General features: G+C 45.3%; 1 protein-coding gene across 6 annotated transcripts in view; it reads right to left on the reverse strand.

The window, feature by feature from the left end:
- The window catches only part of hipk2 (homeodomain interacting protein kinase 2), a 150,102-nt gene that overhangs the window by 34,272 nt on the left and 102,333 nt on the right, over positions 1 to 13,497 (reverse strand). For 5 of the 6 annotated variants that reach the window (XM_080737530.1, XM_080737529.1, XM_080737527.1 and 2 more), the window contains exons 4-6: positions 10,220 to 10,343; positions 8,732 to 8,851; positions 5,058 to 5,144 (exon numbers count right to left, since the gene is read on the reverse strand). In XM_080737530.1, the coding sequence (XP_080593656.1) occupies positions 5,058 to 5,144; positions 8,732 to 8,851; positions 10,220 to 10,343 (331 nt within the window). Of the gene's footprint in view, positions 1 to 4,381; positions 4,440 to 5,057; positions 5,145 to 8,731; positions 8,852 to 10,219; positions 10,344 to 13,497 lie in introns of all 6 variants that reach the window. The other variant, XM_080737531.1, reaches the window with a different exon arrangement.

The raw sequence follows: 13,497 nt of genomic DNA on the forward strand, positions 1-13,497 counted from the left end.
CTACAAATGCAAAATGTAACAAAATGGTCACTTTAACAAGGTATTATAATTATAATCTCCACACTTGTATTCTCCCCATCTTGACAGAATGGTATATTCCCAGGTTCTGCAGGTCAGCTGCACAGGTGCAATGCATTATTGTTAATTGTGGCACGTTTACTAACATGCCAAGTTTAGCTGCACTTGAACAACCATTCTGGTGTCTTGCACGCGTGCGAAGGCGCGCATGCAAGACACCAGTCATGTTGCCATACCTTAGCTTTTTTTTGAACTGACGCCACTGCTCACACAGCTATATGAGGGGTCGAGCGCAGATCAGAATTAATTTGTTTCCAGTCTGCTCCTCCTGCCCACCCCCCCCCCCCCCCCCACCCCACCCTCCGTCCCGTATCGCAGACCTCTAGCTCGGGTCTCGCATTAACTGTGAGTTCTCCTCTCTGATCTGCTCAAATCACAGCCACACTGGGGACTCCACTGAACTCCCCCTCTCATTTCCCACGACGGGGAGAGGAGGTTCATTATCTCTCCCTGGCAACCCAACCCCCCCCCATCTCCCCCCATCTCTCCCCCGGAGCCTTCAGCTATGTCATCCATTATACACAGGGAGACACATGTCCACAATACTGACTTGTATGTATGTGTGGCCTTGATTCTTCAGAGACCGGGACGAAAACAGCCAGGTTTCCTTCCCACATTAGATAGAGAGGCCAGTTTCCCATTTTCTTTTTTCTTTTTTTTTTCCTTCTTTTTAATAGCAGAAGGCTGAGTCCAGCAGTAGTCATACTGCATGAAGCAGTGGTTCTCAACCTGTGGGCCGTGAGCCGTGAGGGTATTGCAAGTGGCCCCTCCAATAATTGGCAACACACTAAGATTTGAATCATAATATAACGTTAAATATGTGTTTTCATAGAGACACCAATAAGAACTTATTACTACGTTGGTTCCAATGATCCAAGTCAGAGCAAAATCAGCTGTTTGCTGATTAAAAGAATGCTCTGAAAATGCCCGAGGCCCACCCATCTGACCGGCATCAGCGAGTCGTGTTTTGTGGTCGGGTGGGTGGGCAACGATTCAGTGCTTTCAAGATTCTGAAGTGGGCCCTGGTCAAAAAAAAAGTTGAGAACAAATGGTTTGAAGAATCGACCCGTACAGCTTGAAGCATGAGAGAGAGAGAGAGAGAGAGAGAGAGAGAGAGAGAGAGAGAGAGAGAGAGAGAGAGAGAGAGAGAGAGAGAGAGGGGATACCAAACCAGCGCAGGTTGCTTTTAGAATTGACTGACTGACTGACTGACGTTTATTGACAAAAATGCAAAATGAACAAAGCCTACATTTGTACATTGTATCGTCTCATTAACTGCACTGTTCAACATTAGCTTGCGAAGCCTAATAGCCAAAAATAAAAAAAAAATCTATTTATTGTTCCAATGTTCAACGAAAGAAACACAATGAAATCTTTAATCGCTATTATTTGAGTGACAATTAAGTAAAATTATATAATCATGAGAGCCCTAGTCCAAGGAAGGGTCCTAACTTTTCCAAACTAGAAAAATAGTATGCCAGTCCAGGTCCCTCAACCACCCCAGATTCTACTGGTCAACATGAACTGTTGAAGACGGTCGTCTGCGCAACCTTGAGGCTTTGTTGTTTGTGCATCAGACTCGCCATGTTGTCACAGACATATTTCACCTGCTTTTCTCCGTCTTATCTCTCTTGGCAGGTCATTATCAGAGATAACATCAAGGGCAATGACCACCACCAGAGAATAGGAGCGTCCATCCCTGTCAGCAGCAGCAGATTTTGGGAAAGTGAGCAAAAAACACGACTGAGGCGACACTTATGGGCAAAATCCAATATCGCAATATTTTTGGATCAAATGCCTGGATATCGATAGTGACGATAATGTTCCTTTTTATATACATATTTTTGAATTTGTTTCTAAAAAGTATAACATAAAGCTTAATTAAAAAGCCCACACAATATCTATTCTCATATCAAGGGATATGGATACGATATGGATACGTCACCCAGCCCTAAGTCATCATCAGAGACCAAGCATCAAGGCCAATAGTACATGTTTGGGACAGTGAACAAAACATTGGCCTCGCTATCAACTCCCGTCAAGCATGTCTAATGCAAATGTTGTAGCAGAATGTGAACCTTCCCAGCACGGTGTGAAATGAATTCAGGCCGGGGAGCGGCAGACAAGATGGATATGGGATTTTTGTAGCGGGTCAATTGGTTGCGTTGCATAAGATGTTCCTTGTAAAAAGAAAAAAAGAAACAGATTGCCACAGGTGTCTTACTGTGACGGCAGGAAGCCATCCAAGCCAGTGGCCAGACCAGACCCGCGGCTGTCTGACACAACATAGTCTGACCCCACAGAGCAGACCCGCATGACTGGATAGAAGCTTCTGGAACGTGAAGCATGCATGCACACATGCGTGTGCCTGTACGTGTGCGTGTGCATGTGTGTGTGTGTGTGTGTGTATGTGTGCGTGTGCGTGTGCGTGTGCGTGTGCGTGTGCTTGTGCGTGTGCGTGTGCGTGTGTGTGTGTGAGGGGCAGAGGTGGAAGGTAACCAAGTACATTTCGTCACTGTCTGGCCAAAACCTGTTTTAGGTTTTTGATTTTTTTTTTGGCATAAATCAGGGCTATTGAACACCCTTTACGTTGTGTGTTGGTTAAAATAATATTGAACCAATGAAAAGTAGTAAAAAGCCCTTCGGTCAAAACCTCCTAACTCCACTTGAGCTCATTTTCTAGAAAATTAACATTTTGCAGTTAGAAGGTTTCGGCCCGACAGCAGAGATTACTCAAGTGCTGTAGATAAAATGTGCCGTAAGTGATATCCTTTTGTTCAAGTGTTAAATAGCTCTATATTCCCATAGCAACCACTGCTATGCAGAGTGTTTGTTCAATAACACAGGTCTCTCCCGTCTCCGCAGCTCTTTGGTGAACAGAAAATGCATTTTCAGGTCGGGATACAAATTTCATCCAATCAGGAGGAGAGAGTAAAAAATATAAGCGTTCCTCTTCCACCAGTGTGTGTGTGCGTGCTGTGCGCGTGCGTGTGTGGGTTCCGCGTTCACGCACTTCGCGTTCACGCACACACAGGCAGATGCAGCGAGTTAGGACGCGGCCACCGCACTCGATCACGCCTAAATTAGAAAGCAAACTGTACACATCAAACACAGCCACCCAGCTGACCACATGTTCAGCTCAAATGTCCGCCTGCAACTTATTAGCCGGAGGTTCAAACCAAAACGAAGAGCAGCAGCAGCAGCGGCGGAGCTGAGGAAAGCTTCACGGTGAACAGCTGCTTTCATTTTCTCTCCTGGTAGAGTTGCATACGGTATAACATACTGCCTCTGGGGATACGGACTTGGGTTGCATGTTGTTATTTGAACAGATTTCAAAATATTCTGAAAGGTAATCCTCGAGATGCGATTGATTGAGCTTGTCAGGGAGCTCTGGCAGAATCACAACAAGGAGGCGCTTTAAAAGACAAGCTGAGCCGAGCGGCCCCCAAAAGCTACAGTAGGCCGTGTTATGAAATAAATAAATCCTGTTACTATTCCCCTGCCGTGGAAGGTTGTAGGATGTGTGTTCTATATACAAGCAGACAACCCATATACCGGTATATGGGCTGGACGATCAATCGGGCACGTACAGAATCTGGTATACAAGGGATAATCAATGGGGAGCAGGGTTATTATAGAGAAATAAAACTCCAACAGGGTGAAGAAAATAAAGCAGAGCGGTCATTATTCACCTATAATTCATCACTGATTTCAGCGCTTGATCAATCAGAATCAAGCATTCAACCAAGCCGTGTAATAATCATCAATAATGACCCGCTACCCATTGCTTATCACTACACGTACAACATACTGTACGGCCACCATCCTAATAGTTCAGACTATGCAGTCTATTTAAGCAGACAGACATTCTCTCATACATGCTCAACATCTCTCGCTGCTACCGCAATGACAGCATGCCAGTGATCAAACTCCCTCCACCTTCCACGGCCCCCTCCCGTAGTAGCATTTAGTAGGTCTTCACTGTGACAGCATGATAAATGTGTTGATTCACGTTATGTTTTCAATAACTGTGGATCTTTAAGTTCAGCCCCTATGAAGGGTTCAAAATAAATGTAGTTCATAACTCTGTATTTTTAGGCTCTGCTTTTGAGATGATCTCACAGTCTGTGTCATCATGCCTGTGCAGATTATTCTGTAGTGATGATCACATCGCCAAATCATTGCTATAAGTGGTCTAACGGAAGTGTCTGACTGGATTGTCACTGGTTATTGTGGAACAGTAAAGTAATTGTTTTTTGACAGAGTTTCATTTGTACTATTCTACACAGTAGTAGTGTAGTACCTGTGCCATGTCATCTAAGCAGTTGAAGATGTACTTGTACACAGTAGCAGTGTAGTACCTGTGCCATGTCATCTAAGCAGTTGAAGATGTACTTGTACACAGTAGCAGTGTAGTAGCTGTGCCATGTCATCTAAGCAGTTGAAGATGTACTTGTACACAGTAGCAGTGTAGTACCTGTGCCATGTCATCTAAGCAGTTGAAGATGTACTATTCTACACAGTAGTAGTGTAGTACCTGTGCCATGTCATCTAAGCAGTTGAAGATGTATTATTCTACACAGTAGTAGTGTAGTACCTGTGCCATGTCATCTAAGCAGTTGAAGATGTACTTGTACTATTCTACACAGTAGTAGTGTAGTACCTGTGCCATGTCATCTAAGCAGTTGAAGATGTACTTGTACTATTCTACACAGTAGTAGTGTAGTACCTGTGCCATGTCATCTAAGCAGTTGAAGATGTACTTGTACTATTCTACACAGTAGTAGTGTAGTACCTGTGCCATGTCATCTAAGCAGTTGAAGATGTACTATTCTACACAGTAGTAGTGTAGTACCTGTGCCATGTCATCTAAGCAGTTGAAGATGTACTTGTACTATTCTACACAGTAGCAGTGTAGTACCTGTGCCATGTCATCTAAGCAGTTGAAGATGTACTTGTACACAGTAGTAGTGTAGTACCTGTGCCATGTCATCTAAGCAGTTGAAGATGTACTTGCGAGCCTCCTTGGATTTGATCCCTGTCTCGCCCTCATGGTCATCTTGAGTCTGTTGGGAGAAGAACAGAAAACAAGAAATGACATATTCAGTCATATTATACAAGCTTAAAGGCAAACTAACTAAACATTACTTACTAAACATTACCCAGAAATGTACATAGAGAGTCTCCTCCCCATCTGACCTCGTCAGATGGGAGAGGGGTTATCTCTGTAACTGTGCTGTGTGGGTCATTAATCAATCAAATAAAACAGATTATTGAACCAACTGATGCACATTTTCCTCTCTATTGTACGGCAGCAGTTGTGATTTCATAGCCCAAGAGGACGTTCGGGTAAACGGGTTGCGCTGACTGATTCACTCAGTACAGTAATGACGCAACACAGCCGTTCAGACTATGGTAAGGCGATGCGGACTGACTCCCCATTGGCTAAAAGGACAAAGTAACGAGAAGGTGATGGAAAAGTCACGACTAGTGCAGCGACTGAATATAGAAAAAGCTGCAAAAAAAAAAAGCTGGTGTTAATTTCAAATCCCGCCGGCACACTTTTACATTCATGTCATGACAGCGTCTTGTTGCTGTTTGTGCAGTAGGACTTGGCCTGTCCTCCCAGCAGCTCCTAGACGCACAGTAATGAGGGGTGGAGGGGGACAGTGGTGCTACGTTGACCATGTACAAAATGTTTGAAAATACAGCGCTGCATTGTAGAGCTTGTAGATCGGCTATTTTCAAATTGCCCGGGTATAGAATAGGGCTAAAGTGGTCAATGTTTTATAATATTATAACTTATATCTGCAAGGTAACTAGTAACTAAAGTTTTCAAATAAATGGAGTGGAGTACAAGTACAATATTTGGATCCGAGATGTAGTGGAGTAGAAGAAGTAACATATTTGGAAATAAGTAAAGTACAAATACCTCAAAATGTACTTAAGGAAAGGTATTTAGTTACTTTACACCACTGCTGTAGACGGAAGCCAGACGCATGCACGCTAACAAATGTGGATGGACATCAAGAGGGCACTTTTTTATGTTGTTGTTGTTGACTGATTCTGATCATTTTCTCCTGTAATGACAACTCCAAAGTAGGAACACAAGGTTGAAAGTGGTTCAATCACGTACCACAGGACGACCCAATTCATCACTCTGACCAGAAGGGGAAACAAAAAGAAACATGGAAATAATCAAAAGTGATCTTATGAGGCTTACAGCCGACAACATCAATAAGCTCCTGGGCAGCTGTGTGACACGGCGGGGCAGCAGATGTGTTCGCTTCACTTTGAAGGCCAACGTTAGAATCCAGGAACATCAATGTCTGTCAACGTGGTATGCTGGGCTGGGAGTCATTTGGTGTGGACACCAGACAAAGACATGGCAGCTTTTTCTGAAGAGGCGATCGATCGCAGAGGAGAAGCAGAGGTGCGGAGCAGAGCGGATGAACACAGTTGTACCCTGTGGAGATGGCGCCGAATTGCACGCCGTGTCCCATACAGCAGTGTTTCTCAAACTTTTTATTTTTATTTCAGGGACCCCCAGTGTGATATGCATTAGGCCATAGACTCCGCCCCGCATTTGATTCAATTCTTTCATCTCTGTGCCCCCAATCGACGAAGTAAAATGTTAGTTTAGCTATGAGAGTGTAGACATGTGTACCGGTATTTAGCTCAAGGATGCCAGGAGGGTCCCTTAAGCCCTAACCTGGCGTTGCTCATACTAATTACACACTGCATATCGGATATTAGTCTGGACTCGCGGGCAGAATTTTCATTTCCAAGTGGTGGGTTAAAAAATGGCTCCAGACACGATTGGTTAGACCAGACCAATGCTGGGCCCTGATTGGTTCCCTCAAATTTTGGAGGAGAGGAAATGGATTCACAATTGAGCCGGGCCAGACCCATATTCGCCAAGGCGGATTGGTCTGGTTCCAGGCTACTTAAGCCCCACTTTGAGAACCACAAGCAAGAACTGACTCGTGTAGATTCCACTACAACACTGAAACGGAAAAAAGTTCAACCAAAGATAGCGACAGACAAAAAGCGGAAAGGGAGCGAGCCTCCCACTTATTGAGTGGCCTACATAAGGGTGCAGTCGTGGGTGGGTGAGGGGGAGGGGGCGATTGAGTCGAGCCAAAGCCCCCCCCCCCCCCCCCCCTCTGAGCTGGATTCTTTGGGCCGCGCTTCCATTTGCCAAATCCTCTCACACAGATCCATTTTGTTCTCATTAGCCCCTTGCTTTGTTTATAGCCAGTGCCGGGGCTGTCAATGCCTCACACCGAGGTAGCAGCCAGAGGTTCTGGAATATTGATGCCGAGCTCCTGCTGGAAAAAAGCTTCTGCTGGAGCTGAAATCTCTGTCCTGTCCTTTGATGCAGCTGAAGAAACCTGTGGTTCACTGGTGACGTCAGATTCTTCTATTGTTTTGACACTGTGTGTGAGCGTAGACTCCCAAGTCGGTCTCCAAATGCTTGGCTCAACTAGAGACGGAGGCCCTTTTGCTTTTTACCCCCTTTTCTCCCCTATCCTATTTAGTAATTATGAAAATGTATTCCTCCCCACACACACATGAATTGATTTAGTATCCTACTGGCTCCCTACTGACCCAGCAGGTAGGAGTGGGTGTTAGGACAAATATCACCCCCCTTTCACCGTTTTGGCTTCGAACCACCCTCAAACCACCTTCGAAACAACCCCTGTAGTGATGGGCACTGGGCAGATACAGTACTTTACCACTGCTCCACCCGAGCACGCCCCTTACTTTGATGTTTTAAACTGGGAGGAGACGATTAACAACAACAACCCTGCATTGCTGAACCAATCCAAAGCCTCCAGTACTTTCCTTCTGCCAATCCAAAGCCTATAAGGCGGTCCTTCATATTGGGCTGGTTTCCAGACTGGTTTCCAAAGGAGTAGGCGTAGCTTCGTTAGCAGCCAGTCTCACCGTGGCTCTAGAAGTCCACAGACGATGGTACCTCTGATGGTCTGGTACCATGTGAGTCTAGTGAGTCTAACCACCTGGGTTCTAATCCAGGTCTCCTGCCAAACCAAACATCTACCCCTCAGTGAAAGGTGAATTTTAATCTGTCTTTCTATTTGCCTGTTTGTTGACTAAATTCGAATCATTGCGTGTCACCTCACTGAATGGTACTCCAATGCCATCATAGCTTGTCATTTACATTGTTATTATTATTTCTTTTTCTTGTTTTGCCTTATTGCTACATTGCTATCTTTGACACTTATATGACTGCTTTACCTTCTTTATTTTCTATGTGATTGGTTCTCATAATATGCGAACAAGTCTTGGTTTATTGTATGCCCTGAATCTCAAATAAACAAAACTGTGAAAAAAAAGAAAGGTGAATCCCCCCACGCGGCCAAGAGAGACATGATCAGCAGTGAGATTTTGCAAGAGAAACAAGCTGCTGCGTTTTACCACTTTACTGTACATCTGTTATTAGAAAATAGTAGATCTACAAGCTCACAACGTGTCACGAGTTTGATGTGTTGTGAGCTTGTAGATCTGATATTCTCAAAAACTATAGAAGAAAAACGATCTTTTCAGATGGGGGTCCGCAGCCAAATAAGTATTATTTTGGGGGGCCTTGACATGACAATATGTACAACAGCATGTCAGGTCACACTACCTTGAGTCTCCAGAGCGGGTACGTAGAGTCGGGGTCCCTGTTGAAGAACCTGGTGGTCTTTGTCCCTGCACTCAGGAGATACTCTGCAGGCAGACCCTGCGTCTGGGAGATGTACCGGATCTGCAGGACACAAATAGAAAACATGTATAATTAAACAACCAAATGTGCAACGTTCATTTCCAGCCACATCACTGACACAGACGTCGAAAGAAAAAACATTAGAACCAGAACAACCACAGATTTGTGGATCCGATCCTGATTTTGGGGAGTCTAAGATTACCGATTACTGATGTTATGACCAAAAATGTGCTTTAAAGAAAGAAAGGGGGCCACACTGCTCGTAGCCAAGATGCAAAACTCGTTTTAATGGTACAAAACCAACGTTTCGACCAGATACAGGTCTTCTGACTCTTCTTCAGGGATCAACACAACATTGGAGGAGGACACAGGTGAGCCCCATTGGAATAGGCATGTCCTCAATTAAGGAAATGAACGTGGGAGGGGCCAAAACAAAGTGGTAAATCTATTCTAATCAATTAGATCTGAAAATAGCAGGCCAGAACGGTTCGTCTGGCTCTGATAAATATAGACTGAGCTACGTTAAAACGGAGCCCCAGATCTGGGTGAAAAAGTAATAATAAAGGGGAGGGATTGCAGACGGCTGCACTTTTTTGGCACTTTGAAAGTCTGGGGCTGACGTTAATACTCTGAGCTTATCAGACGGTGAAATATTCATACCGCCCAAAACATGACCCGCTCTCCTACCGCTCCACGCAGTCTGAGAGACTAAGATTGATTTGAGATGTGCAAATGAGGGTCTTGTGAAAATCAGGGGGTCTTGTTCTGGCGACGGAGTGAGTGAGCTACTTTCTGGGGGGGCTTCCCCACAGGGCGTCACGTGACTGACTGACAGAGAGACACACACACACACACGCATACACACACACACACACACACACACACACACACACACACACACACACACACACACACACACACACACACACACACACACACACACACACACACACACACACACACACGTACACACAGTGGTGTGTTGCTGGGGAGCGCTGGGGCTCCGCTAATTGGGCGTGCGGCACGGTGGCATCTGTTCGGATAAACAGGGAGGCTGCACCCGAGTCATCAGGGGCTGTCTGCGGGATTGGAGAATGTCCCGTCCGCCCCCAACCCACGCACGCACGCACGCACGCACACACACACACACACACACACACACACACACACACACACACACACTGTTTCCCACTATATTTCCATGTAGAGCAAATTTGAGTAGGCCTATTTAGAAAAGTGGTATATACAGCATATACCGTAAATCTGTGGCATTATTATTATTACTATCACACACACGCATGCACACACACACAAGCACACACACAATGCACGCACACACGCACGCACGCATGCAAGATCAACTTTCATTCATGTCAGACGCAGATGATAAAGGGCTTGAGGTCCACTCACCTGGTCGTACTCGGAGGCCCCGGGGTACAGGGGCCAGCCCAGGAACAGCTCCGCTATCACACAGCCCAGGGACCACATGTCGATGGCCTCGCAGAACGGCAGGCCCAGGATGATCTCTGGAGCCCTGCGGACAGACAGAGACACGCGCTACGTCATTACATGTTACACATTTACACATACAGTACACATTAGTCTCAGTCAGTGACAGCGTCGCCTTCAACAACAGCTAGGAGACACCTCCTTTTCCGTTACCGTTTTCTAACTTTTGGTTGCTTTTTTCGTGAATGAATGCCCAAATAGATCATACCGGTATGTACAACAGTGTCACACAAAAGCATCAAAAGTAGCAGATCTGCAAGCTCGAAACGAGGCGTGAAAAGACATGTTTTGAGCTTGTAGATCTGCTGCTTTTGCTATTTTTGAGTTTTGGACATGTGAGGTTTGCACCCGACAGAGGCGAAATGTTTCTATAAACATACACCGTGTGAAGAGGTCAAGTCCTTCAGTAGTGAGTTACAGTTCTGATGTAAGACACATTCCCAAAGCAGGCAAGAATGAATTAGGAACCACAAACACACTCCATCACAGAGAAACACGCACGCAAACAGCATCAAGATAAACCAATCAATCAGCTTGTTGAGTTGCTGATATGTCATCTTAATGCCAAAAAGAACCCCAATGTCTATGCCTCATTTGTGCTTGTCACGCAACAACAGCTAAACAGCTCATGCCCAAGCAGCTCACAACGCGCCACAAACCTGCCGCGCTTGTGAGCGTGTGCACGTGACGTCGGCTGTTCTGTCGCCCCGCGACACCGTCACACGACAAAGTATAAAATCTGGCTTCATTCTCCACTCACTCAGTCAGGATACGAGGTCGAGACGCCTCGTATCCTTCTGACTTCCCCTTCAAATGTCAGCGGACCTTTAGTGCTCGCCGGCGTGGAGCCTCGCTTTCGGCGTGATTGATAACCAATGGCGAGAGCTGCAATCACAGAGTCTTAATGTCATGGGGTGAAGGGATGGGAGGTGCGGCCGGGGGGGGGGGGGGGGGGCAGTGAGGAGGAGATGCTTCCTGTCTCCATGGCTAACCTATAGCCGTTCTGCCACAAAAAGCTAAATGTGGAAACAATTATGCCATGAAAAATAAAACCAACATAAATGTCCGGAGCAGTCTCCGGAGCAGACCGTTTTTGGCCCCATCTGGGGGGCTTTGGGTGGAAGCGAGTTAATAATACATAGACGGCCCGACCGTAGTGCGCGCATCACAGAGGCGCTGATACACACACAGAGGGGCTTTTTTTTTCAGGCAGGCCAGATAACTAGCAATGACTCCAACGAGAGAGAGAAAGAAAGCTAAAAGAAGAAAAAAGAAACGCTGCTCCAGTTTCATGAGCGCCTCAATGGACAAAGACAATTCCCAAATTTCATTCCAACTGTCTCAACACACCCCATCTCCCGTCATAAAAAAACCCTTAATAGTACTGTTTTTTTACTGCTGCAAAACCAACCGCCCCTCCGGGGACAAAATAAAGTTCTACTTGACTTGACTTGACTTAATACAGTTGTCTGAGCTCACGTCTCTGATGACTCTCAAAATAAACAGTGAGACACAATGAAGGCGGATTTAGGCTTCGCCATGCGATGGTCCCGTGCGGCAAAAATAGACAGCCTGCAAGCTCACAGCAACACGGCACATCCATGCACGCCGGCGCGTTGTGAGCTTGCAGAGCGGCTATTTTTGCGTGACACCGTTGTACGATGAAGCATAAATTAGGCGTGACAAATGTAAAAGGTCCTGTTACAAGGAATAGAACCCTATTTTGGTGATTTCTTCACTTTTAATGATAAAACTAAACCCAATACTTACACTATTACGCAAGCCCCATGCTACAGCCAACCACTTAGGCCTCATACATACTTTGTCATGCAATGAATACTGAAAATAGCACATCTAAAAGCTTTCAGATCTGTTGAAAATGTTTTCCAATGTTGTCCATGTCTTTAATCTTTTTAAAGCTGGATGTTTTGGTCAAGTTTAGAAAAGTCCACCTATAATGACATGTCCAAATTAGTGGTTCCAGGTTTAAAGTGTCTGTTTTATTAATACACTGTACTGTACTGTACTGTACTGTACTGTACTGTACTGTACTGTACTGTACATGTTTCTACCACCTGGTTAATGCATGTTGTATGTTCCCTGCTCTATTACTTAACCCTCAACTGAACTGGAGTAACTGGAGACCATTTCCCTTTCCCCCTAAAAAATACATGACACCAGCAACTAACCGGTTTTAACACCAAGGCTTTAGGCCTCATCCCAGAACATTTCCGTTCCGTCTCTGGTTCTTCTCGTTCCCCCTCCGCTAATAGTTCCCCAGCCCGCACTGTCTGTGACGGCAACAGTTACCGTATACTCCTGGAACAGTAGACACCTGAGAAACAGAGAATTGGGTAAACGCCATACGTGTCCGGTATGGGCTGTGTCGGGTGATAAGGGGTCTAGCCTATTAGTTCAGTGGTTCTCAACCCATGTGAAAAGATGGCTTGAGAACCTCTGACCCCCACCACCAGAAGAGTAGATTTGTGGATATATTTCAAAAACAGCAGATCTACAAGCTTGATCTACAAGATGTGAACTTGTTGCGCTGTAGCTCAGAAAACTTTCAAGAACCAGTGCCATAGTCCTATATACAAGTGATTCTCAACCTTTTCATTTTGTGACCCCAAACAATCATATTTCAACTGGGGATCCCCCACCCTGAGAGCACTTGGAATTGTAGGAGTTGGCTTTACTTTTACTTTGACTCGATCTGTTCCATTGTGAAAATAGCCGATCTACCGGTTTTTAAAGTCCTTAAATTGTCACTTTAGAAATGTGCAGATACCCTGTATACACTTATACTGTATGTTGGTCTGTTTGCTGTTGAGTGAGAAAACAATGTGCACATTTAGCTAAACATCTGGGGACCCCCCAAAATATTTTGGGGACCCCTCTGGGGGTCCCGACTCCCGACCCACAGGTTGAGAACCACTGCTATATACTACAGTATTCTGAGTGGGGAGGATAATGGATTGCTTTGGCAATGTAAACGTGTGTTTTCTCATGCCAATAAAGCTCCTTTGAATTGAATTGAATTGGATACCGCTTCTACCGTTTAAAACTAAAGCAAATACTAAACCAGTAATTTTGCAAAACAAAGTTTCAATTACCATGATAGCCGCGTAATCGCTAACAACTTTCCCGGGGACATGACGACAAAGCACTCAATGTGCAGC

The sequence above is a fragment of the Nannobrachium achirus genome (genome assembly GCF_963921795.1).
Source record: "Nannobrachium achirus genome assembly, chromosome: 11".
Lineage (NCBI taxonomy): Eukaryota > Metazoa > Chordata > Actinopteri > Myctophiformes > Myctophidae > Nannobrachium > Nannobrachium achirus.